Source organism: Camponotus vicinus, unplaced genomic scaffold (genome assembly GCF_025532165.1).
Source record: "Camponotus vicinus isolate PSW18456_S1 unplaced genomic scaffold, iyCamVici1.0 SCAF_3, whole genome shotgun sequence".
In the NCBI taxonomy this organism is placed as follows: domain Eukaryota; kingdom Metazoa; phylum Arthropoda; class Insecta; order Hymenoptera; family Formicidae; genus Camponotus; species Camponotus vicinus.
In genome coordinates, this window is record NW_028141967.1 from 4433992 (window position 1) to 4452842 (window position 18851).

The 18851-nt window shown below is 34.3% G+C and overlaps 2 protein-coding genes across 5 annotated transcripts in view; one reads left to right on the top strand and one right to left on the bottom strand.

The window, feature by feature from the left end:
* Positions 1–18851, top strand: part of LOC145968805 (uncharacterized) — a 58385-nt gene that overhangs the window by 24324 nt on the left and 15210 nt on the right. The gene's annotated exons all lie outside the window — the stretch shown is intronic.
* LOC145968807 (uncharacterized) overlaps positions 1682–18851 on the bottom strand; it is a 34286-nt gene continuing 17116 nt past the window's right edge. The window contains exon 5 of one of the 3 annotated variants that reach the window (XM_083094614.1): positions 1682–2317. Coding sequence is in view for 2 of the 3 variants with exons in the window: in XM_083094613.1 (XP_082950739.1) it covers positions 12057–12285 (229 nt within the window). In the remaining variant the exon portion in view is untranslated. Of the gene's footprint in view, positions 2318–11882; positions 12286–18851 lie in introns of those variants that run through there. The other 2 variants (XM_083094613.1, XM_083094612.1) reach the window with 2 other exon arrangements.

Genomic DNA, 18851 nt, shown 5'->3' on the forward strand with positions numbered 1-18851 from the left:
AAAGAATTTAAATTTCTGAAATTAATTAGTGCAAAGAATTCATTCTGGAATTATTGTACCTTGAAGTATTTTCTTCTAGAGTTTGTTTTTCACATAATTTTGCAAAAGGAACTTTGATTTATATTCAGTGATTACCTTGAGGATAATTAATGCATTAATAATTAATGACTCCTGTGCTCGTTCGTTAACCAGAATCTGAAATATTTCTTTTGCGCAGAAATCTCTGTCGAATGCTCTCTTAGACCTTGTTAGATTTCGTCGAGCGTCATCATATTGTGTACGCAAATACTGTTATAAGAAGAACGAAGAATAATCTGGGCGAAGAGGGGAAAAGGGGAGATCGGATTTCGAGTAGACCTGGTCAAGTAGACCCCGAAAAAGACGACTCGGACCCGAGAGGTCCCCGGCGCTTAACTGTACATTATCGTAATACTTTTTCTTTTTAGTCATTGTTCGAATTAAGGGTCAGCCCGCGCGCTCATAAAATTACCGAGGCCTACTTCGACTCGCGTACCGGACTTTCACGTCGTTAGTTGTACCCTTATTTTCTTGATTGCAGCGTCGCGACGGGGTGGAAAATAGGATGAAAAAATCGACGAGACAACAGCAATAATTAACTTCTCCCAAAATATATCGTAGAATACAAAGTAATATTAAGCAATTAAAAATATACTAAAATACTAGCAACAAATTAAAATAATAAGAAGTTAAAGAATAATTGCTCAAGTAATTTGCAAATATTTAAAAAAATTAAAAGTGTGTAATTTCTATTTATAATTTTAAAGAATAGAAAAGAAAGGATATTCAGTTAAATATGTAATCAAACAGTATGATAAAATAATGTGTTGTATAAACTGGTAATAATAAAAGAATAAACACTAATTAATTAATAAATAAAAATTCACGAGACAAATAAATAGAATTGTTTTCTCCCAAAGTATAAAGTAATAAATAAATCAAAAGCAATAAAACACTAGCCACAAATTAAAATAATAAGAAAAATTTGCAATAATTGCTCAAATAATTTGCAGGCATATGAAAAAAATTAAAATTATGCGACTCCTACAATTCTGAAGAATGAAAAGAGGGGACATATGCGATAGAATAGGATGATAAAACAGTGTTGCATAACGATAATAAAAAAGTAAAGGCGACTCACTGATTAATAAAAACCCACCGTATAAAATAAAATAGAATAAAATTATTTTCTTCCTTTCTCTTGATCTTGCTGGCTTTCCATACTAACTGTTCTAATGTAATTAATATACCGTAATATTAATAACGATAGTCCATGATTAACACCATTCAAGCAATGATTTATCTGCGATCAAGTCTGCATTAGCTCTTTTTTTATCGACGATAAAGTGATTTGGTGTCGATTCAGAAAAAAAAAAAAGAAATTCATCGGGATAAATCGGAGCGCGCATATTGAAGAATTGAGAATCTCGCGCGGCGATCGAAAGGCGTATCGCGCAATCGAGCGTAACCGGTAATTAACCTTCAAGGACGTTGCAACTATTTTATAAGCAAATCCTGATCCTGATATCGCGATCGTCGATCGAAGTTGCCGTTCGAATCCCGATCTATCAATCGCAAGCACCAGTCAACAATTTTCGATTCTCGATTGAGCGAATTTCCGTTGAAATCATAAACCAACGTGTATCAAAAAATAACAAATGTATCTCTCGATACCTGAGATATAATATATTTTTCAGTGATATACAATATTTATATAGCTCTCGGAATGAGACTCTTGACTGCCTTGCCGTCCAATAAAATCCCATCGGACTTTATTTGACTTCACGTCCAAGGTTCCTCTTTTTTCATGTACGAAAATGTTTTCGCGCTCGCGAGAAGGTTGCGCGAGGGTCCTTGGGATACAGGATATCCGCGTCATCGGTCCGATCGATCGATTCGACTGATTACGTTGGAAAAAAGGCGTTGCGAACGATGCATCGCGAGGATAAAAAGGCAAGGAATTAACGCCGCTCTGTTGTAACGGGTCGGGAGTTCCTTTATTTGTTTATTTCGTCGCGCACGCGCGCTACCCTCGTCCTTGGAGGAAGTTACAGACAGGAACGGTCCGTGAGTAATGATCAATGTCGCTGATTGAGTAATCGTCTAGCGGTATCGATCGATCCGTGCCTCGCTTCTTGTCACCGTCGCTAAAAATAAATTCGCCAACGTACGGGCCACGGGAGGGAGGAAGAAAATAAATCGCACTCGCCAAACGAACGCGACACTCTCGATCGGTCTCGTTTCAGACTTGTTCTTGTATCGTAAATACACTGTATGTGTGTCTCATTCTCACTCGTATCTAGAACGTAAAAGTTTCGATAAGTTTTCCATTTCTCTGATTTTTAAAAATTTTTTAATCTAAAAAATGTTTAAAAATCTTAAGCTTTAAAAAAAATGTAGTATGATGTTATTTGACACATTTACATATATCTGTTGGATGGATAATGTTAAGTATTTCTATTCGACCGGTTAGCGACTGTCATTAATTAATTCCCGGGGTAATTGTGTCGCTCTTTTAGGCTAAAAAAACGACACGATGCATTATTCATGAATCCCGTAAACGGAATTACTTCACGATCGATATTTATCGTATTTAAGCGTTGCAGCCGCGCGATCGCGATTGCGGATGAAGACATTTGCATCGCACAATCGCGATACGCGATCGGCGAAACAAAGAAGGAAGAGAAAAAGAGGCTCGGTTTACATCGAATAAATTTAATACGATAGCATTAGTTCGCTAATTGCCGAGTGCGATTATAATATTGTCATCGTCTTCAGTTATATAAAGCGTCGGGGATTTGAATGAGCGGAGAAGAGAGACCTTTTAATGCAAGAATACTCGCAATCGCCGAGATAATTCGAAAATTCAAAATTTCGAAACACCTTGTATATATTCGGGGAAAAAAAAAAAAATTATTTGTTCTTGGCTTTGATGTTTGAGAGATTTAACGGTTCAGTTTTTTCCCTTTCTCCCTATCTCTCTCTCTCTCTCTCTCTCCCTCTCTATCTTTCTTTCTTTCATTTTTGTTATTTGTCACAGACAGACAAGCGTACATAAAATACGGCGACCATGTTTCGCGTGTACACTTTTCTCAGGTGTCTACTTAATGCTCACGGCATGGAAAGTACCTCTTGCTCGTATCAAAACAAGTTGCGAGAAATATCAAGCTGCTTAAAACTCGTTCGGGACTAAATTTTCGCTCGTTCGAAAAAACATACAAAGTTTCGAAATCTTTTTTTTAAACCTTATTTCGATGCCAGATAAATTAATAGAATTAATAAGAATAAAAAATTGAATTTACAATCTTCAACGTCAAACTTGATGTTTACGCTTGATGTTTACTTGATGTTAACGCTTGATGTTTATTTTATATAATTGCCTTATTTCTGAGAAAGAAAATTGAAAAACTGACGAAAAGTAAAGATAAGGATGTGTGAAAATTCATCAATCATCGGAGAATTGTATGGGAATTAAAAAATTGCTACAAATACAAAGGAAATAAAACGGAGTAAAAAGATCCGTCTATCTTTATCCACTTCGCATCACGTGAAATATAATGAAAAGGAATTAAAAGGGATACGAAAGTGGGATAGCAATCTCTGACTAATACTTGGTCGGATACTCGCGAGAGAAAGGACGCGTTAAAGAGAGAAATATAAGGATCACGCGGCGCGGAGAATTCAAAAGGCAATCGTGGAATTAAAATTGCGCTCTTGCGTGGCACAATAAAACCGCGGGGGGAGAAAGGGGGGCCCTCAAGGCCGCAAGCGGCAACGCCACTTCATAATACGCGTACCCGTGACACTTGTTCCGGCGATTTAGGAATTTGCATGATCGAGCACACGCACTCACGCACACACGTGCGTGCAAACTGTGTGTAAAGTCCACTCGAGACTAGTTATCGTCGAGAATAAGCAATCGCTAACACCGGGACGGCCTTAATACGACTTTAATGCACCTCGAAGGCGTTCACCCCGCGATATTCCTCCTTCCCCGTCTCATCCCCCTCTCTCTCTCTCTCTCTCTCTCTCTCTCTGCCCTCTCAACGATTCCCTCCTTTTCTTCGGTCTAGGAAATTATGTCAGCGATTTTTCGGTTCCCTCGTCTTGCGCCTGCGCTTGCGAAATCGACGGACGTGAAATAGAAAACCGGAATCGCTGGAATTCGGACAGGTGTTCCGGCATGTTTCGCACGGCGAAATCGATCGTCGCCAGATCGATTCCGGTGGAACGAGTATAGAGTTTCTTTCTTTCCGGCGATACTTCTTATCCCGTAATAAAAAAATATGTTTTTACAAAGTTTGAAAAAAATTTTTAAATTCCTGAAATTTAATATATTGATTAATATAATATATTGAGATTCTATTAAATGAGATTTTAATAATTCTGTATTCTAGAGTTATTAAAATATAAGTATTAAATCCCTGAAATTTAATATATTGAGATTCTATATTTTAATAATTCTGTATTTTAGAGTTATTAAAATATAGGTATTAAATCACTGATATTTAATACATTGAGATTTTATATTTTAATAATTCTGTATTCTAGAGTTATTAAAATAGGTATTAAATCTCCAAAGTTTAATATATTCAAATTCTATATTTTAATAATTCTATGTTCTAAAATTATTAAAATATAAGTATTATATTTTAAATCCCTGATATTTAATATATTGAGATTCTATATTTTAATAATTCTATATTCTAGAGTTATTAAAATATAATAGGTATTAAATCCCTGAAATTTAATATATTGAGATTCTATATTATAATAATTCTGTATTCTAGAGTTATTAAAATATAAATATTAAATCCCTGAAATTTAATTTATTGAGATTCTATATTTTAATAATTCTATATTCTAGAGTTTTGATATTTTTCAAAAATCGTTGACAAGCTTCTATTATTTTTTGATTCAAGATTTCAAAGACAAGACACAGCAAAGGTTGCAGAAATTTTGAGTATGGAAAAAATACTAAAATGTGATATCTAGAAATTCGAGAAGAGGCTCGAGAAAAGGCAGAGAAAATTCGAGGTCTCAAAGAGGAGATTCAAAGGATTCCGAGTCGAGGATCTCAGAATCCGTGGCCGCGACTTTTACATTCGTGGCGCTCTTTGTATTCCGAAATGAATATAAAGGCCGGCACAATGGCGACCGTGGGATTTCGTATGCGGACAGAGGGACACGAATTCCTTCGCTACCAAAGACTAAAGGAATAAAGCGGATGTCAAGTTGATTTTAAATGCACCCTGCGTAACACATGCATCTCTCTTTCTCTCTATTTCTCTTCCATTCCGCTGCGATTCGATGCATCTTTCCGAGAGACGCGTCGCTCATATTTTGTACTAGAAATTTTCCAAAAATTTAGTTTTATCGAAACGCGACTGAGTTCATAACATAAAAAACGTAACGCATTTTTATCATGTAAATTTTTAGAAAAATGAAAATTCTTGGAGATGCCAGACTGAGAGTTTTTGAATTCATAGAAATTAAAATATGAAATGATTTCTCTCTCGCTTTTTATATTTTTTATATTAATTTATAAATAAAATATATCAAATATATCAATAAAATAAAATATAATAATATTCTGCAAATAAAATATATAAAATATCTCTATAAATATATATATAAATTATATCAATTAATATATAATATTATGTAATAATATTATATAATATAAATTATATAATTTTAATATATATAATATTATATAACATTAATATAAATTATATAATTATTATATAACTATTATATAAATTATATATATATATATATATATATATATATTATATTAAAATATTATATAAATTATATAATATAAAATATAATAATATGTATTTCCAAAAATTAAATATTTTTGCGAAATCCGAAATTGGAAGATTTTGTATCTTAAATCTTTCAACTTTTTTGAATATTTTGTTTGCATAATAATTGCGCAAACAACATTTATATTAATCACGATTAATTATGTCAATTGTTTCCTTGATGTTAATCGAATCCGATGAGATATTTTAGAAATCATTTCGCGAAGCGAGAGAGTTTCTTGCGCGAGAAGTAAACGAGACGAAGAAAGCGAGTCTACGGATCTTTGACGGCGATTTCCCGAAATTCCGACGCGTTCAATTAAAGCATCGGACATAATAACGCTCCGCTTTCTCTGATTTTGGCGCTGCCGGAGCGGAGCGTTGCTCGACTCTCGGAAGAGAGATCGTTAATCGGGAGAAACAAAACGGGGAAATAAGATTTGTAACCAGGACTAATTACAATGCTGAGTCGCGTTACTGCTGGATGACTTCCGTCGTCTCGTACATGGCTGGCTTGCGTACGCACACGCAACAAATATAAACGTTATACGCACCTTCAGAGCGATTAAATGGGATTTCGCAAAAACAAGAGAGAAAATTCTTTTGATCTCTCCGCAATTGCAATCGTTTAGCAACAGTAACAAGGTATTAGAATTAATAAAAAACGCGATATAAAATAAATATGAATATATAACACGTTGTCAAAATTTTATTTCGATATAAAATATCACATATTCCGAAAATATGTTGTGTATAAAATGATTTCAAAAGCTCTCTCTTAAATTTTCCCTCAGGGGAGTGTTTACACATATATTCGAATTTCGTAAAAAAAATTTCTGATCTTTCGGTTTTTCTTTCTTAAAAATTCCACAGATAAAGAAAATATTTTAAAGATTTTTCTGATGTAACCTTCTAAAATATAAGTTTTTTTTCGTATTCATTTTCTAATAAAATTTCCTAATTTTTCCAGAAGAAAATACAAAAGAAATCTTCGAAAATTTCTTAAGAATTTAATTTATTTTTAGATCATACTTTAAAGTTTCTGAAAGTTTTTTCAGAGAATAGACACACCTTCTATTTCTCTTTCTTTCTCTCTTATATTTATTTCTCCAGAAATTCTGTAAGAATCATCGACATAAAATCAATATTGTTTTAAGATTCAGTGTATGATATCATAGCTAGTCTATAAAGTGCCTATAAAGTTGTATGTTGCAACTTGGAGCATGGAATTTCTGATGTATATCATATATTGCTATAAATAAAAATATTATCGAGAGTGTTTCTAAATAAATTCTGATTTGAATTTTAAATTCTAGGTAAATTCAAACGTTGTTATATCCTTTAGTGACATTCAACATATTAATGTTAATTATGTATGCTCATTAATACGCGGAATGTTGTTACCAAGAGACAACAACTTCACGTCTGTTGCAGACACTTTGTTTCCAGCGTGATTATTTTTTGAGAGAACAATTCTGAGATAATTATTGAGAAATGGAGAGAAGAGCTTCCATCTCGACTGCGTGCTCGAATTACTATGAAGGCGTGTACAAAGGCTGCTTCCAACACGAAACGGCGGACGATTAAGATGGAACGCGACAATTTCAGTCCACAATGGTCTAGAAAAGCATCTCGGTCCGCGCTTTGTACGTGGGCCTAATTGCTAATTACTAATTAGCTCCCGACTTGCAACGAGCGACTTGAATCCCGAAAATTATTGCGCTCCGAAGCTAATGTCCTTCACGAATTATGTCGGAACGCGTCATCTATCTTAATTATAATTACCTCGTGATGCAAAGAGGACTAGCCGCTCCCAAAACTCAAATTCTTAAGAATTTTATTTATTTTTAGATTATATTTTAATATATATTATTATATAATTATTATATAATTAGATTATATTTTAATAAATTTTAATTTTAAATTTATAAATTATTTTTAATTTTAATTTTGTAAATTATTTCGAGGCGATTTTAAATAATCGTAATATTTTAACTAATCATTTTAATTTTGTGTTATTTCACTTTTGATACAGTTTTAAAATATTATTCCAAGTTATATATATGTTTTAATTGAACTTTGTAAAAATTATTTTTATAAAAAATTGAAAAAATTATTATTTTTATAAAAAATTACTTATATTAAAATAAAATTATTTGTATAAGATATGTGATTTATTTTAATAAAATTTTTAAATCTTGACGACGACGTTAATGTTTAATATCTTCAATATTTTGCGAGCCTTCGCAGAGAATTGACAGATAATCCGACTTAAAGATACGAGGTTCTTTCGCTTTGATTGAAAGATCCAAGGATCGAGTGGTGCTTATCGAGGCGCGTATTTTACAAGCTTTTGTTGGTCGGTGCGGTTCGTTTAAAAAACACAGACGGCTGTTTAAAAAGGCACTCCTACTATCCGCGCTCGCCTAACGGCCCATAAAGAAGACAATTTACCGAGCGTACTCAGACATTGCTCCACGAAGCGAGAAGCCCACTCGATCCGCCGCGCGGTTATGATTCCCTCGGCATAGTTTATCTCGAGTCTCTCGTCGAGTGTATTTGTATCTTTACTTAAATTACTTAACCGGCATCTCTCTCAGAACGCCCGCCAGGTACTCGATATGCACGCACTTCGCGTGCGAGAAACTCGGCTGTCAAAAGTGGTTGAAAAGTTGGCGAAGACATCTTTCGAAAAACTCTCATAATGACTTACTGACAACACGTGCTGATTTAAACGTCGACTTGTGAAGACGCGATCCTCGAGAATACGCGATCCTCGAGAATAAGAGCGGAAAATAAAATCTAAGTTTCTAAAAAAAAAATTAACTTTTCCCTCACTTGTATTATTTTCTTCCTTCTTACTTCTTTATATCCACTGTATTAATTTATTCGATATAAATCCTAATTTCTTTTTTTATATTTATATATATTTTTGCCACAAATGTGTACACTTCAGAGAGAGGGAGGAAATTCGTTGCCATCCCATAAAAAAGAATTTTATTCCCGTCCTGTTCTTCTTCGCAGGATTAAAAACGCGTTGACATCGTGCGACCTGCATAGGTTACGTAAAGTATCTCCCGGAACCCCGGAATAAGGAGCAGTCCTGATGCACGAGCGTGTATCGCATCAGCCTCGTTGAAGCCGAGCGAAGCGAGACAGAGAAAGAGAGAAAAAGAGAGAGAGGGGCTCGAAAAACCTGCTCGCTCGTCGTTTCCCATACGAATATGGAAATCGCCCGGTAACGGATGAAACGCATTCTAAACGCGACAAGGATGCATCGTCGGCCGCGCACGTGCCCGATGCAAACCCCCGCAACCGGCGTCCCCCTTTCCTCACGTGCGACACAACGCATAACGACGCGGTTCTCTCTTCGTGTCCGGGGCAAAGTAAAATATTAAACTGAGAAAATATATACGAAAGTGAAATAAACAACCTAATTTTTTCGCTTTGGATTAATCAATTTGAATTGAAACAAATACAAATTATGTAATTTCAATTAATTAATTAGAAATAAAATGTAAATTAGTTAATCCGTCCTCTTAGAAAGTAATCGATAAATAAAAAGAGATAGAGATTTATTTTATTTAAAAAATATATGAAGTAAATATACATATTTTTAAAAAAGGAAGAAATTCAGAAATGATTTTTACAATTTAAAAAAAAATCTTGATTTGTATCTGTAAAATATATAAGGTTTACGCAAAATGAAATTAATGAAAATATATTTTGCCCAAGTGCATTTTGCATTTTGAATTTATGTTTTAATATTTTTATTTTTTTTTAATTTTTTTTTAATTTTTTCTGCAACAATGCACTTCGGGTCTGCTGCCTGTACCAACTTTGAGATTGTATCTGCGTGTCTTAAAATTTCCAGATGACCTATTCTGCTATTCTAAACAGTGTAGTTCTGATAACGATCCATCGTGTTCTGTTTCGTGCACGAACGGAGCTGTGAAAAAGTGCAACGAAGCGATATGCAACGTGACGGATATGCAGCGCGGATTAAACTACAGTAGATAGAGAAAGAAAAGGAGCGAGAGAGGGAGAGAATACACGCTGTCCTAAATAGCTTAAAATTCCAAAAGATGACTGCAACTGCGAGCTATCTCTCCAGCTGCACTTAAAAAGAGAAAGAGAGAGAGATCTTCCGCCAACGTGACAAGATGAATAAAGGCGGCAAGTGCGAGAAAATTTGCAGCATCTCATCCTCTCGAAATCGAGGGCCGCCGCGCGGATCGTTTTCTAACGGGATTTAATGCAAACCGCGAAATGCGCGCGTGCAACGCGCTGCGATGCAAATGCGTTTTCCAGTTTTGATGAATTTCGCGATAGCGCGGAAAGAATACGGGGAGACGAATTCGTCGGGATAGCCGCGCCTTTAAAATGTTGGTCTCGTTGTAAAAAACGCAACGCGGCTTTGTTTGTAAATCCGCGCAATTGCATTATCGTTCCGCCGGCTATTTTCCACGGTAGTCGACTTTCATATTTAGCCAGGAAAATTCGCTTCTTATTCATGCATCGAACTGAATTTGAGGGAAAACAAAACGAACAAAGAGAAATATATCTCTTTTAAATATAAAACAAAATATTCATAAAAATTCCATGTATATGTGTGTATATATTTAATATCCTGTATATTTAATAATATAATAATTATTTCTCACTCTCTTTTTTTATTAATTATATATACATATTATTAATTATATATATTCTGTCGGTTGGTTCGCTAAGTCTGGGACACCCTGTATATTACTGTCAAAACTGTTTAATATATTTAAAAAATATATTTAAAAAATGTTTAATATATTTTAAAAAATCCTATTGATATAGATTTAATAATGTAATAATTATCTCTTTCTCTTTCTTTCTCTATAATTATATATTATTGTTTCAAGATGTATAGATATATTTAAAAATTCCATTTGCATAGATTTAATGAGATAATAATTATTTCTGTCTTTCTCTTGTAATATATCGTAATTATTGTTAGAATGTTAAATATATTTTAAAATTTTTATATTTATTATAAATTTAATGGTGTAACAATTACCTCTCAATTTCTCTTCTTATTCTCTCTCTATAATTATATATATTATTGTTAAGATATTTAATATATTTAAAAATTCTATTTAGTTTAGATTTAATAATGTGATAATTAATTCTCTCTTTCTCCCTCTTTTTCTCTCTTTCTCTGTACATAATTATATTACACATATATCAGAATATTCAAATTTTTTAAAGAAAAATTTTTTAAGATTTTGACGAGCACAAATTATAAATTCAGAAAAAAATTGCAAATTTCTGATTAAAGGAGAATTAAAGAGAGGATAAGTCAACGTCTTCTCCCTCGTCCCTCTCCCTCTCTCTCTCTTTTCTAGGAGGCGATCTCCATTTATTCCATCCTCTCTCGATTCAACAATGCTGCCGATTTCGTAAGTGTAGCGTGGCGCGTGATCGCGAAAAGTGTTTCAGCGCGTTTTACGCGCGCGTGCAGCGGGAATTGGGCCGAGCATCCGCTTCTGCCTCTTTTCACGCAGAATGTAAAGAGAGACACGACGTAAAAAAAGTCCGACGTCTTCTCTCTCTCTCTCTCTCTCGCATTGCTTGCCCATTTATTATTTTCTTTTTTTTTCACAGCGCCGCGTCCGATATTATTTATTCGCCTTCTCGCACGCGGTCACATCTTCCTTGCGCGCCTCGCGATTTATGTCTCTTGCGTCTCGCTCTGTTCCCGAATTTTTTTCCCATCCTTTCTTCGCGGCGATCTTTTTTTCCGGTGAAATTTTTCCGGTTTTTGCGCAAGAAGTCGTTTTTTCCCCTCAATTCTTACTCGTTTATTTCGACATTGTTTTATTCGATGCGAACGTTCTTCCCTCCTCGTTGCCATTAATCGATTAATTTTAGCTTAATTAGATCGAGTTAGTTTAATTTAATTTTGAAAAATCGGAAAAAGATTGAGATTTTAATTTATTTTTTTAAAAATCGAAAAAAGATTGAGATTTATATAAATAAAAATTAGGGAAAAAATGCCGCATTTTTGTTAAGAAAAAAATTCTATAAAAATTCTATAAAAATTATAAAAAAATTGATAAATAATTCTATAAAAATTCTAAAAAAATCTAAAATTAACTCGATTAACAAGCATTCGTTGGTTTTTCGGGAAGAGACTCTGCATTTATGTTATATTATAATATTACAATTTAATAAGGGATCGTCGAGTTTTTTTGGTCACTTCACAAGGTATTGAATACTTAACACGATAATATTATAATGAACTGGTTTTGTAGAGGAGAATATATTAGCTTCTCGATACCTGGCGTGTAACAGAACGTCTACGGTGTGCAATCCGTTATTAGCCGTTCGCAAGTAGTTTCGCTTGTCGCAGCGAGATAATTTCCCGTCGTATCCGCGAGATAACGTGTATCCGTCACACGGCCGATCATTAGGGCAGACACATCTATGCGGGTAATTGAACGACAGTTTTACTGTTAGGAGAGCCGGACCGTTGAATTTTCAAGCAACCCGATCGTAAAGCCATCGATTAAGAGCGACCACGCGTTAAGAGAAAAAGATACGACACGAGAGATTCGAACTGACGTTATCATTTCTCCTTTAAACGGCCAATAATGTGTGTATAAAACGTTGTACTTCCCTGTCGCGATGCCGATAATCTGAGTAACGCCATAATAACGTCACGTGCGAGTACACGCGTCAAGAACACGCCCAATTCTATACACATGGGACAGAGAAAGAGAGAGAGAGAGAGAGAGAGAGAGGGAGACACCATAAATTGCTTATAAATTACTTGTGTAATATTAAATGGATAACGAGTAGTGTGTATGAAATATAGAGAGCATTAAATTAGGAAGTAAATTACGAAGCTCAACAAAAAAGTACACAAGGAAGATAACAATCATAGTTTCTTTTTACGCTGAATACGATATTTCGGTCTTTAAATTGCTCCATCACGTTTGTCATTCACAATTTTGAGAAAATTTTTAGTTAAATAAAAATGCGCTATTTTTATGTATTTTATCATGTTTTAGATGTTGGAGAAGTTTTCTTGCTATTGAAGTTAAATATATTGTTAAGACTTTTAGCTCTCATAAGGATCCTGTTGTGTCACTTAATAAGACGTTCATGAGAATTAATATGGAGTATATTGTAAAAAAAATTGTCAATTAAATTATGAGAATCTACAAAATTGTTTTCAAGTTTATTTAAATTTAATTTTTTTAAACACTAAAGATGAATCTGTGATATCAAAATTGACAGATTTAAAACAGCAAAATATGTCGATGGCGAATGTTAAAATTACAAATGATCGAATTTTTGTCAAAATAAAATTTATATACAGGATGTTTCTAAAACTATGTCGGAGATTTTAAGGGCGTATTCTAGGGGTCAAAATAAGAAAAAAAGTTCATATAAACATGGGTCCAAAAATGCTTTTCCTCCGAGTTATAGCCCCCTAAAGTTGAGGGAAAAAATCGAAAAATGTATTGTAACTCTCGGAGACGTTTTCATAGAACGTTAAAGTTTTGCACAGCGTAATAATTAATAATGAGCTTTATTTTTATGTGGTTTTGACAATACATTTTTAAATTTTTTCCCTCAACTTTAGGGGGCTATAACTCGAAGGAAAAGCATTTTTGGACCCATATTTATATGAACTTTCTTTCTTATTTTAACTCCTAGAATACGCCCTTAAATCTCCGACATAGTTTTAGAAACACCCTGTATATCTGCAGAAATGTTTATTTTGTATATGTTTTGAATTTATTAATTTTTTACATCAGGTTCGTATTCAGCGATCTGAAAAAACCTTGAGTTTAAAATAAATATAACGAAAAAGTTGCGAGAAACGATCTATTCTCTCTTTCGCATGTTCGAGAAAAATTATTTTTTTGTTGAACTAGGTTATAATTAATGACTATACCAACGGATTTAATAGAATACAATATTAAATGAAGTCGTAAATAAATTATCCGATTAATTTGAAGAAACTTGTTTATCCGATTCATTTTCAAGTTATTCGAATTATGTATAAAAAATTGAGGAAAAAAAACTGATAAAATATTTATCGAAATTATATACAATAGAAAAAAAATGCGCTGCAGTAAACATCTCTGAGATGTCGCGTTGTCTTTTTGCGAGATTCGGCGGATTAAAATTCCGTGACCGGTAAACTTGACTTTTAATCATTCTTCTTTCTCTCTCTTTCCTTCACTATCTCTCTTTCTTTCCTCGACTCTCTCGCATCTAATTGTTTGCGGTAAGTGGGTTAAGCGGACTTGCCCCCTTAATTGCCCGGCCAGTTCCATAATTTTTTCTCTTTTTTTTAATTAAATCGACTCCTTTAATTGCGCGCGAGGAACGACGACAGAGAAAGCTGCCGTGGGTTTAAAAGGCTATCTTCTTGAAATGGCTAGGCAGTAAAACTAGCCATAAAACACTCCCGAAATATTTCGATTTTGTCCGCGAGCCGAATCTGCCGCTGCTCTTTGAATAGGATTTTACATCATCTCTTGCGTATGATTATCGAAGATTCAAGATATTAATATCTCTAAGACATTTAAATTTATCTTGGGATAAATCAACGCGTAAAAAACGAAATTTTTACTTGTGAATGAAAATTCTAATATTTATTTTACATCTTATAATACGTGATACTTTATCACATGAAAACATTGACTTTAGAAAAATGTATCATAAAATAAAATTAAATTAAAACTCTTGCAAAATGTCTACTCAAATCTTGCAAAAAAATGCCCTGAAAATTCCCTGAATTTTCAAGAATTTTTGTTAAAAATTTTAGATAAAGAGAATATTTTCAAGATTTTTTTACGCAACTTTTTAAAATAAGTTTTTTTATCGTAGATTTTTTCTAATATTTTTCACTCATATGAGAAAAACAGGACCCACTTATATATTAGATTTGCAAATGTACTAAAAAAATTAAATATCTTCTGCAAAAGGTAAACATTTTTCATTTGCATATAACATTATCATTTCTTTATTATTAAAAATAAGAAATATATATTGCACATTTAATATTTTGTCAAAACGTTGAATATTTGAACAGAGACAGAGATGTTTATTTATAATATATATTTTAAACCCTCCCCCTTAATCCATTTGGCTATTACTCATAAAAGCAAAATTATCAAAGAAAGAATTTAAAAAAAAATCCTTAAATTACAATAAAATTCCATGATAATTTCCCGATTTTTCTAGGTATAAAAAAAATCCCCGAAAATTCCAGGTTTTCCAAGGAGTATACTGAAAATTGAAAATTTCAAATATTCGATTCATACAAAATTTATTTAAGAAATTTAAAAAAATTTACAAAATTCCTTATTTTAAAAAATTTAAAGAACGAATCGTCGCGCGAGCATCAATGGTAAAATTTTTTACGTATCCAAATTCCTGACTCGGAATCCGATGAGAGACGTATACATCGTGACCTGATAACTTCCTTTTCCTCTTCTGCGCGAACGCAACGTCTAGTTACGCAACGCGTTCCAATTTCTTCGCAATCTATTCGCTCCGGCGAGTAAATGCTCTATTAATACCTGCTCGTCGTGTCTTCCCTACTGAACCTGTTTGTTTCTCTCGGCGAACACACCGTTACATCATAATTCTCGGACAGCATCGCCGGCTTTCTTAGCTCGCTCGCTGGAGAGGACTTTATTGCTTCATTTGTCCGATATCACTTCGCGATCGCGACTATCCCTCCGATTCCCTCGCAGCGTTTCCATTTCTTCGCCATCCCCTGCTCAGCCCCGTCACGGGAGTTTTGCAATCAGCTCGCCGATATAACTCGCTCGCGTTTCGCTTCGACGACATAAACGCCGGCCTCGCGGCCGAGTTTCGCAACGAGGATAATGCGCGCTTTTTTGTGTTTCCCACCGCTTTCAGGCTCATATTCTTTTTTTAACAAGATTCCGGGGATTCGAAAATCTAAAAACTTTCGTACTCTCTTAGCTTCGTGTCGTCGCGTTGCGCAAATTGACGAAATCCCGGTCCGAGAGTGTTAATTATGACACGACAGCGAGAAATCTCGTGACGTTCTTATCAAAACAAACGTGTTTCTTTTCTTCTAAGCGTCTTAAAATTCGAGATTCAAAGGGAGAAAAGAGAGAAGGAGGGAGAAGGATATAAAATTGGATGTGAAACTCGCGGGATGAATCACTCGGAAAGAAAGAGGAAGACACGTGACGTTGCGGGAAATTATATCTCGGCCAAATGAAGCGATAAAATTCGACCGCGGGCATGTTATTACGGCGTATAAAGGCGCTCGTAAAATTTTACCAATTCCTGCTTACGTCCAGCGCGAAAGGAGGATGAAAAAAGATGCGGCCGATGACGAGGAGGAATGGGGCGCGTTTTTTTTTTCATGCCAAGATCGAGACTCGGCTTCTTTCTTTTCTTTTCCACGCCGCGAAATTCGATCGATCGATTGAACCCGAATGCCCGATGGTCTCTTGTTCCCAGCACGAGAAGATCCTTGGCCTCTTTTACCGGGAAGCATCCGGGAGATGCCACGTTACGCGCAAATAACCCTGCGCGAACGTGACGTTATTTCGTCCAGAAACTCACTCCGAAAACCACCTTTCCTGGAGATTCGCCAGACTTTAAGAGGAGCGTTTTTTATTTTCAACAATCTTGATACATAAACAATTTTACCATTGATGCTCGCGCAACGATTTATTCTTTAAAATCTATTTCTTTAAATTAAAAAAATTTTTTTTAAAATTTCTTAAATAAATTTTGTACGAATCGAATATTTTAAATTTTAAATTTTAATATTCGATACCAATTCCGATATTCAAGAGCTGGCATTTGGATCCTCTAAGTTTTATAAAGATTTAAAAAAAGTTTTGCTTTTTTTAGTCTTTCTTATTTCCAAAATTTACGCTAAAATAAGTTATGATAAAGTTATGAAAAATAAATTTACGAAAAAAATGATTAAAAGTATAAAATTATCTGAATAAAAAAATGATCGGTAAATATTAGCTTTGAATTGACAATTATAAAATAATTGTGTATGTGTAAAAATTCATAATATGTCTATATCTTTGCGAAAAAAATGATTAATTTACTCTAATTAATACGAATATTAATTTAAAAATTAAAAGAGAAAAATTTTGCTTGTTATTATTGACGATATTAAATACTAAATAGCTAATTAATTCAAAGTTTATTAACGTAAAACATACAACTAGCTCAATGATAATCTTCTGAAGCTGAAAAAAATTAATGTTTGTGTTGTGTGTGTTCTAAATATAATATAATTTAAATAAATACTCCAAATTTCGCGTTCGGCGAAGCCGAAATTGAGAATCGGCCGACCGTCTGAATGAAGAAAACAGGCGAGAAAAAAAAATGAAAGAGGAGCGAAAATAATCGGTCGGAGAGCGGCCGTTCGGCCGCTTCGGCGATCGTCAATGAATTCGCAGAATCGGCGAAATCGTCGTGATCGGGCTGGGCCTCATTAGCCCGTTCGATCGATCTTCCGCGCGTGGATCGCGAGGGAGCCCCTCGATCGAGCCTCGATCCCCCTCGAGCCCACCTCCCCTCTCCTTCCTTCCTTCCCTACTCGATCTTTTTCCTCGGAATCGTTGCGAGATCGTCGAACTTCACGATCCGATTTCCTCCAGGCGACGAGTTGCTCAAACGCGATGCTCGCCGATCGCGTTCCCGGTTTCCCCGCGAAAGATACTCGAAACTAGATCGCGTTGCACAAGTGATCGACGGAGGGGGAAAGATCGCTGGGGGGGAACAATCGCGTTGTGGCTCCTAGGACCGGATTTTTCAGCGATCGTCGAAATTCTCGCCGATTTTCTCGGATTATAATTTTCAAAATTTTTTAAAATTTCAATTATTTCGGGATCGAACGTACATATTTCAGGTATTCCTTTTGTTTGAAATTATTATATCTGTGATTTTTATTCCAAAAAATCTTTAAGGGGTTATGCCTAGTTAGCAGACCAAAAAGCATATAATGTTTGGGAATTTTTTTTGAAAAGTGTAATAATTTTTTTTTACAAATAAATTTTTATTCAAAAGTACAAATATTAAGGATGTTATTATATTTTTTAAAAATAAAATATTAAAAAATGCAAAAGTTATAACTATTCTCCCGGATATTGTTTTTCAAAAAGTGCTGCGCGGTGAGCAGTGCTATTCGAAGCTGATTCATCTGATATCAAAAATTCGATAAACTGTAGTTAATGTATGAAATTGTCTAGTAAATGAACGAAGGATTAATTGAAAAATTGTTTTGGGACAAAATGGCAGCCATTTGACACTAAGACATTCTTTTTCCATTTAAAAATTGCTCATTTTTTATTAAGTAAAAAAAAAAGTATTCATTAAAAAAGAAAATCCTTCGTTCATCTACTAGGTTTTTATATGTAGAAGCCTGTAAAATTTCAAGCAAATCGGTGTAACGGTTTTCGAAATATCTTGCTCACCGGCTTTGAAAGAGTGATTTCGAGAAAAACGCGTTTAAAAGATTTGTGTCAAGTTTACTTTTAAATAAAATGCAGATTTTCTAATTTACACAGAATCATCTATTCCAGGCCCATATAATTTTAGTTTATTTAAATCCTTATATATTGGCTCGCTAGCTCTCAAAACACCAGAGCTGAAGCTTTATAGTCGTGTTTAAACGAAGTTATACATTCTGGCGCTTCATGAAACATACACTTACAACTCCGTCAATTTGCATCCGATTAATTTGAAACTTTGAGGAAATATTTTCAATATGATATACTTCAAGAAAATGTAAAAATCGATTTTTTTTACTTTTATGATTAGGCATAACCCCTTAAATTGCGGAAATTGAATTCGCCGATTTAATTAGCCGCAACTTTATCTCTCGAGAGGCATCTCGGATCCTTGCTCCCCGTCGTTTCGTAGCGCTACTTTCCTCGTGTTGCTTGTCATTAACCGATAAACGCGCACAATGGCGTCGCAGGAGACGACCTAGATTTTCCTAGAGTTTTCTCGCGACGC